This window comes from Anomaloglossus baeobatrachus, chromosome 3, assembly GCF_048569485.1.
Source record: "Anomaloglossus baeobatrachus isolate aAnoBae1 chromosome 3, aAnoBae1.hap1, whole genome shotgun sequence".
In the NCBI taxonomy this organism is placed as follows: domain Eukaryota; kingdom Metazoa; phylum Chordata; class Amphibia; order Anura; family Aromobatidae; genus Anomaloglossus; species Anomaloglossus baeobatrachus.
In genome coordinates, this window is record NC_134355.1 from 659,833,215 (window position 1) to 659,850,861 (window position 17,647).

General features: G+C 47.7%; 1 protein-coding gene across 2 annotated transcripts in view; it reads left to right on the forward strand.

The window, feature by feature from the left end:
• LOC142296993 (cytochrome P450 2K4-like) overlaps window positions 1–17,647 on the forward strand; it is a 206,169-nt gene that overhangs the window by 1,962 nt on the left and 186,560 nt on the right. Inside the window, exons 2-3 of one of the 2 annotated variants that reach the window (XM_075341190.1) lie at window positions 1,049–1,245; window positions 13,084–13,246. In XM_075341190.1, the coding sequence (XP_075197305.1) occupies window positions 1,063–1,245; window positions 13,084–13,246 (346 nt within the window). In that variant the 5' untranslated portion in view covers window positions 1,049–1,062. Of the gene's footprint in view, window positions 1–1,048; window positions 1,246–13,083; window positions 13,247–17,647 lie in introns of those variants that run through there. The other variant, XM_075341191.1, reaches the window with a different exon arrangement.

Here is a 17,647-nt window from a genome sequence, read left to right on the forward strand (position 1 = left end):
TTTGTACAGCTTTATCAGTCTCCCAATACCTGCTTTAATGATGCCTGAATTAGCCCAAAAAGTGGAATGCACATGTTTAAAAACTAAGTTTAATTAATTTTCTGCTTAAGATCACCGGACTAGTCTGGGAGCACTGTCAATCAATGACACTGTGCTGTAGTAGCTCACCCACAGCAGTGTGACTGACATACCGTCAGTTGCATAGGGAACGTGGAGGGGAAGAAAAGCGTCAGCTTTTTTGCCTTCCTGTTGATTTCAGGCAGGGCACAATTAAATTTAGTTGGCACTGCAAAAATTCCAGTTTGGTGCCTCCTCCTATACACAGCTTAAATGGTTTGTGTAATCATCACGTGACCGTTCATATGCAATGTTCATACTTGCAGTCAGGTACTGACAAGACACTCTTCATAATTTTCTCAATGTTTTCTTAATTCTCTCAAAAACTACAGTCCCTGATTCCATTAGAGAAGCACGAAGAAAAGATAATCAGCACATGAGTATGAAAATCACATATGATGACTGCTGGTTCAGCAGAGCTGAATCCTGACAGTGAGCATATTACTGATATTATCTAATCCCTGATATGATCCAGAGGCATCTGTCAGTCAATGGTCCAGGGCGTGCTTTGAGCCAGCACCTTCTATGTAGTAAGCATTGGCAATCACAAATGAGTAGTAATCTGATGACTGGTGGAACTAGTAAGAAGAGCTGAATCCTGACAGTGAGCATATTACTGATACATGTATTACCTAATCACTGAAATGATCCAGAGGCATCTGTCAGTCAATGGTCTTTGTCTAAATAATTGGTTTTGTAGTTATTTTTGATCATTGGAAGAACTTTCTAAAAACGTTCAAAAACTTTAAATAAGTAGAAAATAATGATGTAAAGGTTTCTTGATCTGCTCTACTATTTGTGCAATGTTGTGTAATGTGGGTGATATGAAAGGCATGTCTGAATCTGAAATGTTATGTAATCCTGTGATCATCAGTAATGCCCTCAGCCATAAACCATTCACTGTAATGTAAGTCTCATTTCTCCACAACAGGTTCTTCTGGGAATATGTGGCCCCTCGATCCAGTCACAGTTCTTCTGTTTCTCATCACATTTATCTTCATGGGAATTGTTATCTATAAACAGAAGGAACATGTTCACCCGAATTATCCCCCTGGTCCAAAACCATGGCCAATAGTAGGAAATATTCCCATCCTGGATGTTCAAAAACCTTACCTATCATTTCAAGAGGTAAGATCTGAAGGTCATTAACATTTATAAGTGTTTCATGTTGTACTATACATAAAAAAAATCCATGGATTGTCTGTCATGATGACTCTGGGATAGCGGGGAATTGGGGCGCCTCAAGTTTTGCTATCCCTATGCTCAGGGATATTCTTATGGTAGAGAAGCCTGAGCCTCTTTCCTGGCCTTGCTCCTGACCAGTCCTGATGTTATTCCCTCTCCTCCCCTCTGGGAGGGACGGGACAAGGATGTGATGACAACCACAGAAATAGACAGACATGTTAAACCAAAATCTGTCACTCAGCATGCACACACAGAGGTATAAGACAATAAGAGACTAGGAGGAAAACAAGAGCTGAAAGGAAGCAACAAGACAACAGGGGTAAATGCCTCAACTACTCCAAGCAAAAAGCAACACTTTCTCCAGAAAGTCTGGGATACCAAAGCTCACAGACCAACACAGAATAAACTATAGCTGGCATGGGTAGAAGATTTCATCCAGCATAAATAGCAAAGGAGCCGATGCAATATATCTCTCCATAACATGTGATCAAAGGAGCCTAACAAGCAGACTACCAGAGATTAACTCCCGTTAGTCTGCCTATGAATCAGCACACAGCAGCTCAATGCCCTAATCTGCCTGTTTTGATCCCAGACACCAGAAAAGCCATCAGGCGGAGTTTCAAAATCTCCAATGTACACAGAGTTTGATGTCACCTTGACAGTCGGGGACGTTTGTGCAAAACTTTGTGTAACAATGTCACAATATTTTGTTGAGAAGAAGAATTAATTTATTAAATATATATAAATATAATTTTGGAGGTACATGATACTTTAAGTGGGATAAAAACGTAATAGTTCCAGTCTAAAGTTGAAACAAAGAGCTTCATGGTTCTCTCCCACTTTGTGTGCTCAGTATCTTAATCAGATGAAGGGGAAAAGGGCTTGATGAATAAACCTTTGACTTCTTTATTGAGCTACAAACAAGACAATGTGTAAGGGGTTTTCCTGGCCAAGGTGTAGCACGGGAACCCTAAACGCTAGATAATTGTGTGTACCGGGATAGATGTCCTCCTCCAGTAAGCATATAGTCCCGAAAATAGTGCACGAGAGATCACACGATGACTCAGTCTGCACCATTATAGCCAATGCACCCGTTGGCACATACGTCCGAAACCCATTTTGCGGGGGATTTCGACAGGTCCACTAAACAAAGATCAGAATGCAGTGTGAAAGCAGCCTTATTCCCTTTGCTAAATTGTGCTATGATTCCTTTCCTTACTACTGGAGGCTGTTACTGTGTTCTGTAATTGTGCTTTAGTAAGATGTCTGATATTAAACTTGTGGAAGTCATCTTGTTTCCTGTTTGCGCATACTTCACGTTTCATGAAACATTCACACATTGCTTGAGTGTTGTGTGAAGCCTAATGAGTAGTTCCTGTCTCGTTTCCAGCCCTAGAACTGTCTTACACAGACAGCTTCCACTCCTCTCCGGATTGTTTCCCAAGCTCCCATTGCTACGGCCAAAGACTTCTACAACCGCTTACTGTTCTCTACTCTTGTTCCTCCAGCCACTGGATTCCAGTCCTATTCCACTAGTATCTTAACTATGGGTCAAGTTTGTTGCTGCGGCTCCTTATGAGCCCCAGTCTGGACAGTCTAGTCTTCATTCACTAAGGCTACCAGGTCTGGCTAGCACTTGACGTCCCAATAGGGATAATGCTTTCTAAAGACACCCCACTTGCCTGCCATATGAAGATACTTCTACCACTTGGTACTTGATTACTTTAGGACTTGCTTCCGAAGTATAATCTTCTCTCTTCTCATACACAACACTAGAGATGAGCGGACCTGTTGATGTTCAGTTTGGCGTGTTCAATAAAGTTCGGTACCTGGACTTAACCTGAAACTCATTGGAAGTCACTGATTGGGCAGTTTAGCTCCCCGCACTCTTGAAGGCAGCCATAAACAGAGCAATTCTGGGGGATGGATGCCAGGGTTCTTTTTTCTTTGTGCACACTACATCCGATCACGCTGTTCTTACCCCCAGTGTGGGCCATTCAAACACTGCAAGCGGCTCACACTGGACAGAGCATCAAGCATACCCAGGCACACCGATACTCGATTGAGTGGTGAGCATACGTAAAGCACCTGAACACCAAAATCGAACACTTTACTATTCAGGTTCGCTCAGTTCAGCTCGCTTTTGATTAACTGACTAGAAACATAATGCCCACTTGAAGAAGCTCTCCAATCAAACTTTTTATTCTTACTATTTTACAATTATCATATTATATAACACTATGGGCTTACAATTGCTAATTTTGCTTTTCTACTCTGTTAAGGGGACTTTACATGCTGCAACATCGCTAGCATTTGCTGGCGATGTCGAGCGCGATAGCACCCACCCACGTCGTACAGCCGATATGTGGTGATCGCTGCCGTAGCGATCATTATTGCTACGGCAGCATCACACGCACATACCTGTGCAGCGATGACGCTGTGACTGCCGAACAATCCCTCCCTCAAGGGGGAGGTGCGTTCGGCATCATAGTGACTTCAATGCGGCGTTACTAAGCGGCCAGCCAATAGAATCGGAGGGGCGGAGATAACATAACATAACATCCCGCCCACCTCCTTCCTTCCGCATTGCTGATGGATGGAGGTAAGGAGATGTTCGCCGCTCCTGCGGTGTCACACATAGGGATGTGTGATGCCGCAGGAACGAGGAACAACATCGCTAATAAGCAGGCAACGATTTTTGGTTTTAGGATGACCTCTCCAAAACTAACGATTTTTGCCTGTTTTGCAATCGTTTAAGGTCTCTCATACGTGTCACACACTGCAATATCGTTAATGACGCCGGATGTGCGTCACAAACACCGTGACCCCGACGATAATTCACTAACGATATTGCAGCGTGTAAAGCCCCCTTTAATTCTTCTGTTTTCCTCTCCTGCTATATATGTTTCCCATTTTGCTATATATGTCTCCCATCCTGGTATATATGATCCCCATGCTGGTGTTTATGTCCTCCTTCCTAAGCCCATCCTGCTATATATGTCCCCTTACTGAGCCCATCTTGGTATATATGTCCTTATCCTGGCCCCCCTCCTGGTATTTACAGTCCCAGTTCTGTCTCTATCACATTAAAAAAAAAACTCTACTCTCCTCCCTCTAGCTCCACATCACGCAGCGTGCTCTGTAGCCTGCGTTCAGTGGCCAGCAGCTTGTATTGCAGTGCAGGGATCTGACAGGTCTCTGTGCTGCAATGTATTTCAGCTGGATGTGCACCCTCTGACACAGATCCAGCTGAAGCACGCACTGGGGTCAATGGGACCCTGTACCCTCTGGCCGGTTGCATAGTGGCTACTGGCATTACTGTGACTGGCCGATTGTATATAAGACCTGGTGACGTGATGCTTGATGCATCTCCTCTAGAAGCAGTTCAGCAAGAGTTGATCTAGGAGGGAGAGCTTTGATTAGAGCAGGCATATAGGCAGTGTTTAATTGCTATAGCATTAATTGTATATCGCTGCTGCACCATTAAAGCAAATGTTCTTTTCATGGCTACATATTGTCCTTTCGCCTGTAAAACCGCTGTTACCTGTATTCAGTGTAAGGATAGCTGGTGGAGTAGGGATAGTTTTGGATAACAGACATATTGGCGGGGTTTTTTGCACTAGAGTATGTGCACAAGAACAGTGTCTTTTCAGGCTTTCACATAGCTGAATTTTCGCATGAATTGCAATGTGTCACATACTGCTAGGACTCATCATATAAGTTAACAATTAACTATATTAGTTATTTATATAACTACTAAATATTTGTACTTGAGATAATATATAATAAAAAATGCCTAAATCCCAATGTTATAAAGGATTGTGGCATATGAAGTAAACATACACAGAAATATTCCAAATAAAATGTTTATGACTAATTAAGTAAATAAAATATACAGTATTTCACAAAAGTTATTACACCCCTCACATTTTTGTAAATACTGTATTGTATTATATATTTTCATGGGGCAACCTTGCAGATATGATACTTTGATACAATGTGAACAATACTGTGGAAAAAACAGTGCAATAGGGTCTTACCAAAAATAAAAGGGCGTAAATGAGAGAGCTGGCCGCTCATCTTGTGTAGTTGTGTGACCTTCAAAAACTGCCAAAGGAAATGCAGACAGTGCGAGGCCTAGACAAAATGGGCAGGAGGAATGGCAATGTAGCCAACATTAATCATTGCCTTAAGGTTTTTGGGTCAATATCATGATTTGGTCTTGGCTGGTCACCCTAGTGTAAATGGTACCTTGGATCTTTTACTGCATTGTTTCTGGTGGCCCAAGGTCTGGAGGGATGTGGTGTCCTATGTGTCCACATGTGCCACCTGTGCACGTTCTAAGGCAGGGATTCTCAACTCCAGTCCTCAGGACCTACCAACAGATCATGTTTTCAGGTTTCCCCTCAATATTAGACAATTAGACAGGTTATAATAATTCCACAACCTATGCAACATTAAGGAAATCCTGAAAACCTGATTGAGGAAAACCTTAAAACATGATCTGTTGGTGGGTCTTGAGGACTGAAGTTGAGAAACACTGATCTAAGGCATCTCTCCCTCATCTGTCAGGTTGTTTACTACCATTGATTGTCCCTTTCAAACATAGCAAACAATGTACAGACATTTCCATGGCTTTTATTACAGATCTTCCTTCCTCTTCTGGTAATACGGTTATTTTTGTTATGGTTGATGGGTTTTCCAAAATGACACATTTTATTGCCCTACCCTCATTACCGAGCGATTAGGATTAAGATAACATTAACAAAACTCTTAAGCTGGGTTCACACTAAGCGACAGCGACAACGACGTCGCTGTTATGTCACCATTTTCGGTGACGTAACAGCGACCTTGTAAGTCGCTGTTATGATCGCTGCTTAGCTGTCAAACACAGCAGAAGCAGCGATCATAACGTCGCTGTGCTACATGTGCAGAGAGCAGGGAGCCGCGCTTAGCGCTGGCTCCTTGCTCTCCTAGGTACAGTACACATCGGGTTAATTAACCCGATGTGTGATGCAGCTACATGTCACAGTGCAGAGAGCAGGGAACCGCGCGCACTGCTTAGCGCTGGCTCCTTGCTCTCCTTGCTACAGTATACATCGGGTTAATTACCTGATGTGTACTGCAGCTGTGTCGCCCTGGGCAAGCCAGGGGACACAGGTCACAACACCACCACACCCCACACTCCAGGTAGGCACACCTGCTAACCAGAAATCCTTGTTGCCTTCCTCCAGAGGTTGATGATGCACACCAGGGGGTGGGCCAGGCGGTTGGCTCCGCCCACCAAGGAGCTCACAACACTGGAGGCAGGAAGTTTCAGGCAGTCTAGTCACGGAGGAGGAAGTGGAAGGAGTGAGGAGTAGCCCAGGCAGGGGCTAGAGTAAACAACCAAGAAGTGAAAGTGGAGGAAAGAAAAGGAGTAAAGGAGGAAAGCAAGAAGTGGTGACAGCGCAGAGAGTGTGCAAAGCCTGAGAGCCCAGCTGTGTGTAGGGCTAGAACAGCAAGGTCAGCGACGGCGGTGACTGTTTGGAGGGGGACAGTTTGGAAGTTCCTGGAAGGACCCCGTTGGCTGTGTGTCCGGTGGTCTGGAGCAGTGTTCCGAAGGACAGTCAGCACCAGGGCAGGGGCCTCTCGGACCCCGGCAAGGCTAGGAGTCGCCAAATTTGCCAAATCCGTCAGTGACGGGGACGCAGATCCCCCAACAACCAAGTCCCGATTGACGGCAACAGCCCGACCATTACCGGGGAGACACCGCCACCGCCAAGGCACCAGTTTCCCCAGGGCCAGCGCCTGCGGGCAAAGTGTAGAGCTCCTCCGGCCCAGATTGCAGTCGGGGAGCGGGTAACCGGAGGGAATCCACCGCTACCATCAGACAACATAGGTGCAAGGAAGAGAAACGTCACCGTTACCTACCGGGAGTGCAGGTGCAGCCGTCTGTGGGACCGTCCTACCAGCCGTTGGTTTACCGTACAAACTGTGTCCGTGTGTCAGGCTGAGTGAGTACCATAGTGCCGCAAGGCACAGCGCTGCCCCCGCGCCCCTGCGCCCTCCAGGCCCTACACTTCACATCTCATCACCGGGCCCCGGGATCACCAACCCCTACCCACGGAGGGGCAACACAACACCTGGCTGCTCCGCATCACCATCCCCGGGACCCCCACACTGAGCAGCGGTGGTGCAATCACCACAACCGTGGGTGGCGTCACGAACTATAACAATCCCCACACCCAACAAACACCCCCTTTCACTCACGGGCGAGGAGTGTCGCTCGAGACACCCCGGGATCCGGCCCACGGCTCGAGCCACCAGGAGTAACTGCCGGACCCGAGCAGAAGGGGTGAGCGCGGTGTGCTGACACCCTCCTCCCCGCCCGCGACAACTTGGCGTCACGAACAGGATCTTACTGCTCTGCCGTCAGGTAGAGGTGCGCCTTGTTACCGCCGGAGGCATCCGGCAGAAAAATTTCAGAAGCCGCCATCTTTGGCGCGAAAAGTTCCCGCTCGAGCGTCTTCTCGAGCAGTAGAAGCGCGAAGGCCAAAACCCCGCCCCGAGAGAGGAGGGGCCGGAAAGAGCTAAGGGGGACGCGATGGCGGCTGGCGGCATGTAGTCGCCGCTATAAAAGCAAGGACGCCAGGACCTTGCCAGAAAACCGTTCCTGGAAGCAAACAGCAAAGACACCATGTGGATGCCGTCCCGAAACACCGTGGCCCCCGCGCCGGGAACCGCAGCGTGGGTGGAGATCCGGACCGCGCAGCTCCATCTGAGGCTGCAGGTCAAAATGCAGCTCCTCCTGGAGGAGTGGGAGACCGACATGGCGGACGTTTTGGCAGCCGTGCGGAGACGCGAGGAGGAAGCGGAGGAAGGGAGGGTGAGTGACCCACGCCCCTATGTCCCGGAGGGACCGGTCGCTGCGGCTGAGGGACCCGGTCCAAGCTCTCTCCCCCCGTTGCCTCCCTCGCCACCCGTCTCGGAGGCCGTGACCCCGCCACTAGGCCCGCTACCACCGCAACTGGTAGCGATACCCAGCCCGTCCGCCCCAGCGGACCGACCTGTAGCCGGAGCCCGTAGCAAACCGGAGGCATTGCCTTGGAAGGCCCCAAAGATTGTGCCAGAGACAGTCCCCGAGCAGCTTCCCGAGCCGGAGCCGATGACCCGCTCCGAGCCGAGGGCCCAACTGCGGAAAGCCCCTGTGCCCATCCCCCACACCTCGGCTGAGGCGGCGCCGGGTTGTCGCTGCAAGGCAGCGCCCAAGGCCATGACACCGCGGGATACGCTACCCACCTTCCTGACAGTGGGTAACGTGCTGGATGTCCCGCGGGGCTCAACCCGTGCGCCGGAGCCATACTGGGACAGGGAGCCGACCAAGCTGGGCCTGGAGATCGCGGAGAGGGAGCGAAGGAAAGCCGAGCTGGTGGCCCGAACCATAAGGGAGAAGGAAAACCTGCGGCAAGCGACCTTCCGTGTCCGGGGCCCGTTCTACGAGGGGCAGGTGAGGCGATTCGATGTCCGCCGGGGCTACGGGTTCATATACGAACCGGGCCTGGAGGCCGAGGTGTTTGTAGCCCGACGGGATGTACATGCTCACCTGCCCGAAGAGCATCCTGGCCGCAATTTGATACCGGGAGACATGGTGCGGTATACTCGGCACTGCGGAGAGAGGGGGTGGTTTGCCCTGGATGTGAAGCTGAGGGGCAGCCCGGAGAGCAAGGTGAGCTCTGCACCCCCTCCCTCGGAAGAAGCCGCAGACGGACCGGAGTAGGGCAGCGGATGCCCGTTGCACCGTCCCCGTGGGGACCACCAGAAGTTTGCTGTTTGTTTGAAAAAGTTGAAAGTTTGAAATGATGAAAATGAAAATGACCGACTACTTCACCTGATTCACCGTGTGATTTGCAACCGGCTGGAGCCGGCACCGTTGTGCCCGTGGGGACCGTTTAAGTTTTGCATGGGAACTATCCATGGACAAGCCCGTGAACTCTGCAGGGCAACCACAAACGTTAAGTGGCTTGTAAATATGTTGGGTACCGTTACCGTTTTCGCAATGCCGCCTCCGGAGAGGCAGGTTGGAGGGAGGGCCCTGAGCAGAGCAGGCCAGGGCCCAGCCACCAAAGGAACCGGTGGCCACCCTCTGGAGGGGAAGGACAGATCCCGCTCGGGTAACTTGTGCTGGACTGTGGGTCAAGGGGTGCTGCCTGGGTTTTAGGGGTAGCATCAGGGCCAGGTTGCTTGGGTGGGAGAGAGCGGAAACCGTGACCGTATACCGTTGCAACGTTTAAGAAAATGTGCCTCCCGTTTGGGAAGAGTTTATGATTAAAAATGTTATTGATGTTTGATTAACCCTTGTTATCCCCTTTTACAGAAAAATAAAACCGGTGTAGGACGGCAGCCCGCGGACGGTCTGCATTTTGCTAAGGGGGAATGTGTCGCCCTGGGCAAGCCAGGGGACACAGGTCACAACACCACCACACCCCACACTCCAGGTAGGCACACCTGCTAACCAGAAATCCTTGTTGCCTTCCTCCAGAGGTTGATGATGCACACCAGGGGGTGGGCCAGGCGGTTGGCTCCGCCCACCAAGGAGCTCACAACACTGGAGGCAGGAAGTTTCAGGCAGTCTAGTCAGGGTGGAGGAAGTGGAAGGAGTGAGGAGTAGCCCAGGCAGGGGCTAGAGTAAACAACCAAGAAGTGAAAGTGGAGGAAAGAAAAGGAGTAAAGGAGGAAAGCAAGAAGTGGTGACAGCGCAGAGAGTGTGCAAAGCCTGAGAGCCCAGCTGTGTGTAGGGCTAGAACAGCAAGGTCAGCGACGGCGGTGACTGTTTGGAGGGGGACAGTTTGGAAGTTCCTGGAAGGACCCCGTTGGCTGTGTGCCCGGTGGTCTGGAGCAGTGTTCCGAAGGACAGTCAGCACCAGGGCAGGGGCCTCTCGGACCCCGGCAAGGCTAGGAGTCGCCAAATTTGCCAAATCCGTCAGTGACGGGGACGCAGATCCCCCAACAACCAAGTCCCGATTGACGGCAACAGCCCGACCATTACCGGGGAGACACCGCCACCGCCAAGGCACCAGTTTCCCCAGGGCCAGCGCCTGCGGGCAAAGTGTAGAGCTCCTCCGGCCCAGATTGCAGTCGGGGAGCGGGTAACCGGAGGGAATCCACCGCTACCATCAGACAACATAGGTGCAAGGAAGAGAAACGTCACCGTTACCTACCGGGAGTGCAGGTGCAGCCGTCTGTGGGACCGTCCTACCAGCCGTTGGTTTACCGTACAAACTGTGTCCGTGTGTCAGGCTGAGTGAGTACCATAGTGCCGCAAGGCACAGCGCTGCCCCCGCGCCCCTGCGCCCTCCAGGCCCTACACTTCACATCTCATCACCGGGCCCCGGGATCACCAACCCCTACCCACGGAGGGGCAACACAACACCTGGCTGCTCCGCATCACCATCCCCGGGACCCCCACACTGAGCAGCGGTGGTGCAATCACCACAACCGTGGGTGGCGTCACGAACTATAACAATCCCCACACCCAACAAACACCCCCTTTCACTCACGGGCGAGGAGTGTCGCTCGAGACACCCCGGGATCCGGCCCACGGCTCGAGCCACCAGGAGTAACTGCCGGACCCGAGCAGAAGGGGTGAGCGCGGTGTGCTGACACCCTCCTCCCCGCCCGCGACACAGCCACATGTGCACAGAGCAGGAGCCGGCGCTGGCAGCAAGGGCGGAGGCTGGTAACGAAGGTAAATATCGGGTAACCAGGGAAAGGTCTTCCCTTGGTTACCCGATGTTTACGCTGGTTACAGCTTACCGCAGCTGCCAGTGCCGGCTCCTGCTCGCTTCATTTCGTCGCTCTCTCGCTGTCACACACAGCGATGTGTGTGTCACAGCGGGAGAGTGACGACCAAAAAATGAAGCTGGACATTCAGCAACGACCGGCGACCTCACAGCAGGGGCCAGGTCGTTGCTGGATGTCACACACAGCGACAGCGACGGGACGTCGCTGCAACGTCACAGAAAATGATGACGTAGCAGTGACGTCGTTGTCGTTGTCGCTGTGTGTCACACCAGCTTTATTTAGTGATAGAAGTGATAAAGTGTAAATATTATTGTAAAAACATCAGGCACTCACCAGTTGCTGCTTGTGCAAGTTTTGTTGTTTTATTCGTGCAGGTTACAAGTGCAGGTTACAGCTGAAGCACCAGACAGGTGCGAAACGGCCGCCGTCGTCTTTGGACGTGTGTAGCGTCCACTCCCTCCCCTCCACTCCATGCACTTGTAACCTGCACGAATAAAACAACAAAACTTGCACAAGCAGCAACTGGTGAGTGCCTGATGTTTTTTCCTTTTTTATTGCTCTGATGTTCACATGTTTATTCACATCAATGGCACCGCAGAGCATGTGCACCTTTTTCGGCCCAGTATAGGATGTTCTGAAAGTTTTTTGGTGTTGGGGCAGTGCCCTGAACTTTTCTCCTTTTTCGCGTAAATATTATTGTGTTTGTATCCTGTATATCTACATTGCCAAATCTCTTAATATAAAATACGGTAATCTATTTTGATTATCATCACTTCTGCCATACCCTAATCGCATATTCGAGGCACTGCTTCTCTGTTTGTCTAAACATGAATACCTGTTGTCTAAAGTACCACTGAGTCATTGTTTTCTGAGCTGCTGCATTCTGATAACCTGTTTACAGTGGCAACCTCACCTAAAAGGAGTGTTGCTGAGTTGGTGAGTTGCGCATGTACACATCTCTTGTTTGGGATTTCTTTTGCATATTGCCAACGGATGAGAGTTATGCAGTCTGCTCACCGTGCAAAAGGAAAATAAATTGTGGATATTAATGCTCACATAGATTAGGAACTATGGCTCTCCATTAGCACATAAAGTGAGATTACATGCTAATCTGGAAAATGCAAGCTGGTCAGCAATCAGAGCAAGCCTTAAATTGTCTTCTTGTTCTTCTTGAGTGGGTAAATTCGAATGTCAAAAGATGCGCTCATCTCTATCTCTTCTTATAGATATATAGGAGAAAAGAAATGGGTTCAACGCCGCGCTAAAAACCACAGATGCTGTATATTAAAAGACTTCCTTTTTATTTTCCCAGTTCTACACGTTTCAGAGACATCTCCGTCTCCTTCCTCAGGAAAAAGAAATCATGCTTCAACAAATGGCAAACAGGACCTATATGTAGGCGTTCATGTTGCCACGTATGCATTTTGGATGTCATCAGCCCATATGACTCAGAGACATGACTCAGCGCCACGTGGAGAAGAGAAAAACACTAAACAATTCATCAGAAAAAAAAGCAAACAAAAAAAACAAAAAGCAAAAAAAAACAAAAAGAAAAAAAACTAAAAAAAAACAAAAAAACACAAAAAAATAAAAAAAAACGTTTTGACGTCCAAAATGCATACGTGGCAACATGAACGCCTACATATAGGTCCTGTTTGCCATTTGTTGAAGCATGATTTCTTTTTCCTGAGGAAGGAGACAGAGATGTCTCTGAAACGTATAGAACTGTGAAAATAAAAAGGAAGTCTTTTAATATACAGCATCTGTGGTTTTTAGCACGGTATTAAACCCATTTCTTTTCTCCTATATATCTATTTGTTTATTCGGGGCCGCTGCTAACCCACTAGACACTCACAAGCTTGAGAAAGGGGTTGTGACTGGCACAACCTCACCAGGTGAGTTTAATCCTCTATCTTTTCTACCATCATACTGTGTAAAACCCTTTTTGCGCTTCCTTTCCCTCTTACAGTGCTCTAACTCTTCCTATTACTTTTGCAGCTCGCCAAAACCTATGGCCCAGTGTACAGTATAACGATAGGAGTCCAGAAGATGGTTGTGCTTTGTGGATATGATGTAGTGAAAGAAGCTCTTGTCAACCACGCAGAGGAGTTCTCTGCCAGATATAACCTCCCGGCTTTCATGGATTTTTCAAGAGGATACGGTAATGTTCACATCTGATGTAACATTTTCTATCAGGAATCACATAGTGTTTGTCATTTAAAGGGGTCTCATCACAGAAAACTCCGTCCAGGTCAGTGACATGGAAACTGGCTGATTCCTGGAATCCCCTGCATAAAATTGAATTTGCCAGTATAAGATGTGGCCAGGCCAGTGGTGAACACTTTTCATTACATTTTTGGGGGGAGGTCCTGTGACCAAACAATACATTAACTCTGGCATTTCAATTATATTTTGTTTACAGCATTTACCATACTAAATTTTAATAGAGTGGACTTTTATGGAATGGGGATATTGAATAATATACAGTGTATATATATATATATATATATATATATTTTATTTTTTTTTTAATGACGTGCATAATAAAGATAGCTCTAGCTCTGCTCCAGCGTTGTCGGTCTTTGTGTGTGGTGATCCAGTTGTTGGTGAATGGTTGTATGCAATTTGGTGTATGCAGTGGAAATATCCTTGTTGTTTCTTTATTTCCACCCTGTACTTTATTTCTCCCTGAGCACGTATTGTCTTTTCCCAGTGTGTGCTTGCAGTGAGTTTGAGCTTTGGTTTTACCCTGTCTGTAGGTATTTATGGTATTCTTTACTATTGTCCCAGCCCTCCTTAGGGGGAGGGGGAGAGCGGGTGTTAGACCAGGTCTGCTTAAGAGTAAGGGCCACGCTGGCAGTCCAGACCTGGCTATCATCAAGCCTACCTCTGGAATCAGGGACAGTTTAAGGCCCCTAGTCTGACGGCCAGTCTAGGTGCCCTTACTCCTGGTTACTGTGTCATACCGTGACAGATGCGTCAATTCTTCTTTAACCGACTCTTCCTGATTTGCCATGATGCGGTGGCAACCATGGTAATATTTTTGAGGTTGATGACAGATGTGTTGTGATAATGTGCATCAAGCCCAGGGGTTAGTTATGGGTAAGCGTCTATCAGACACCCCCATTACAAACCCGGCAAGCATGGAGTGAAAAATAAAGTCACACCCACAAAATAGGTTTATTTGAATAAACACTCCCGCATATTCTCTGATTCGCTAATTTATTAATAAATAAACCCTGGGAGTTCTGGCATAATCCAATTAGGGAATAAACACGCCCTCGTTTGCCAATTTATAAATAAAATAAATCCTGAAAGTTCCAACTTAATCCAAAGTGTAATGTCCCACAACATCCATCGATGCTCCATAGATCACTGTTGGTGAGCGGCAACCCTGAATTTCTTGCTAGCGATGACGTTCCTGCTTGTGAGACATTCTGGATGGCTGCTGACCGGCAGTGACCCCTGTGTGACCTTGTTACTGCCATGGCCCTTCTCACCCTGATGATACCAGTCGCCATCTGTCTGCTTTACCCTGGCTGTGTGCTACCTGCCCGGAACCACAGTCTCAGGATGGCTGATATGGACAGGATAGAGGAAAGACGTTCACTAAGCAGGATCCCAAGAATACTGAAACCCTTTAACCCCTATGCAGGGATTTGGAATTACTACAGTGCCCCGGAGATCGCTACCTGTGGAAGGCTGAGTCCAAGAAAAGTAGTCAACAGGCAGGGTCAAATCAGGAGATAGAGAAAAGAGGGGGAAAAAAAAAAAAAAAAAAAAAAAATCGGCAGACAAGGATGAAGTCAGGACATCAGGCAGAGGTCAAATACCGGAGATGGCAGCGAGGTACAAAAATGACAGGCAGGAGAGTAGTAAAGAGCAGGCAGAGGTCAAAGCACGGGAGTCAATATCCAGAGCAGGGAGAACCAGAGACTAGCAGGAATACAAAACTATATCTGGCAATGACCAGCAGACAGGAGGGGGAATTAGAACGGTGTGGTGTCTTCCCATTGGCTGTAGCTGAAGGGTGGTAACTTTGGCTGGAAGAGACACGCCATTTGCGGACAGTCAGCGGTACTGGAGGTCCCAGGGAAACCCAGCTAAGTGGATGAGTGGAATCTGCACCCATCAGAGCCACTGGCACCGACTCCTCTCCTATCACCTCCAAAGTCCATGGTGGGACTATGGCGGTGCCTGGTGACCGAAGCCGAAGTCGCAGGAGGATGTGACAGTCTGGTTATCAAAAATAGTGTAGAGCCCATGCTGTTTTTTTTCAAATTATTTATTTGAATAATTTGAAAAAAACAGTGTGGGTCCCCTCTGTTTTTGATACACAGCCAAGGTTATGCAGACAGAGGAGGGTTGCAGCCCGCGGCTGCTGATTTACCCTTACTGGTTATGAAAAATAGGCAGGACTGCATGTCTTTTTATTTCCAATCTGCATTTGTTTGTAGGGCAACTACAATTGTTTTGCTTACTTTTTCAGCCGCCTAGCCCTTACTATGACCATTTTACATCCATTTTACAGCACACAAGTTTGGGTCTCCATTGACTTATATGGGGTTTGGTATCAAGGGTCAAGTTCGGGTCCCAAAACAAACTTTTTTTTAAAGTCTGCACGTACCTGGCGAACCCGAAAATTCACAGGCCCGCTCATGATCTCTGGTAATTCCAACCAGAAGGATATTACAAAAGGAGTTCAATGGCAGAAATGGAGAGAGTAGAATAATGGGATTTTTAATATACAGTGTGTCCACCCATATTCTGTCCACCGCCATTAACTTGAGAATGGCGGTAGCTATAGGCATAGAAGTGGTGTCTAGGTATAGTAAAGTAGCCATGCGCTACACAATGACACCACCTATAGCGCCAACTGGTGGAAAACAACAGAGTTAGCATTTTTATTTCGAAAACAGAATGAGATAGAGAAAAAAAGTGAATTACAAAGTTGTAGGGCATCATCAATTCAAAATGAATCGACACCTTGCATACAGAAATGCTATGATTAGAATGTGTAAAACTCACAAGGCTGCGGATGTGAAGCTATACCTCATGGAAACATTCCTACAAGTCATTGGTTATGTTGGCTGCGTGGAGTGGTCTCCACGCTCACCTGACCTGACCCCATTGGACTTCTTTCTGTGAGGTCACATCAAACAGCAGGTGTATGTGACCCCTTCACCAACATTGCAGGACCTACGATGACGTATCACAGATGCTTGTGCAAACGTGTCACCTACCATATTGCACAACGTGCAGCAAGATACAGTATGCTGTCCAGAGTCCAGATATGCATTGCAGCTGGCGGGGGCCACTTTGAGAATCAAAGTTAAATGAGCGCCATATGCGTGACCAGCATTCAGCGTTTTGGAGGGGCATGGGTTTCTTGTCATAGCATTTCTGTATGCAAGGTGTTGATTCGTATTGAATTGTTGATGCCCTACAACTTTGTAATTCACTTTTTTTCTCTATTTCGTTCCGTTTTTGAGATAAAAATGCTAACTCCGTTGTTTTCCACCAGGTGGCGCTATAGGTGGTTTCATTGCGTTGCGCATGGCTACTTTACTATACCTAGACACCACTTCTATGCCTATAGCTGCCTCCATTCTCAAGTTAATAGCGGTGAACAGGATATGCGTAGACACACTGTATTATCAGGTGATGGGTGGAACAGATATACAGTATAAGGTCTACTGTCAAGGGTGGCATTTGGGAGCTTGCAGAGATAATCAGAGTGGGGGATTACAAGTGTCATGGCAGATGGATAATTGATAAACATGAACTGTTTGGTAATTGTAAGGTAAGGCACTCAGGTTCCTTTTGATTTGCTTTCTAAGGCCAATTTACACTGTTCAATTTCCATCCAGTAAGGGTAAGTTCACACAGTGCGTTTTTCGCTGCGTTTTTGAGCATTTTTCAGCTGCGTTTTTGGTCTCAAAACTACATGACTTTGCTTCCCCAGCAAAGTCTATGAGTTTTCATTTTTGCTGTCCGCACACAACTTTTTTTTTAAGCTGCGTTTTTGAGCTTAAAAAAAAATGGACATGTCAATTCTTTCCTGCGTTTTTCTGCATTTTCCCCCCATGCAATGCATTGGAAAAACGCAGAGATCAAAAACGCAGCAAAACGCACCAAATCGCGGTAAAAACGCATGCGTTTTTTGCTGCGTTTTTTTGCCACGGGTGCGTTTTTGTGCGTTTTTAGCGGCCAAAAACGCACAAAAACGCAGCGTCAAAAAAACACAGCATGTGCACATAGCCTAATTAGTGCCAATTGACTACATAGAAGCTATTAGGAACCTGTTTACTGACCTGTCTACATGGGCTAATAAACAAAGATGGGGACAGAATGATGGCTAATGTATGTGGCAACTGTTCATTTCCTGTATTTGTTACATGTAATCTCCAGTTTACATGGAGTGATGTGCTGCTGATAACGATCATGCACACATAAAAATCCAATTACCCAATGAAAGAGTTTTACTTGTTAGTGGAGCGATTGCAGGTCTGGTTACATCAATTGTAAATTGGGAATGAGCATTTCTGATATCTCTCATTTG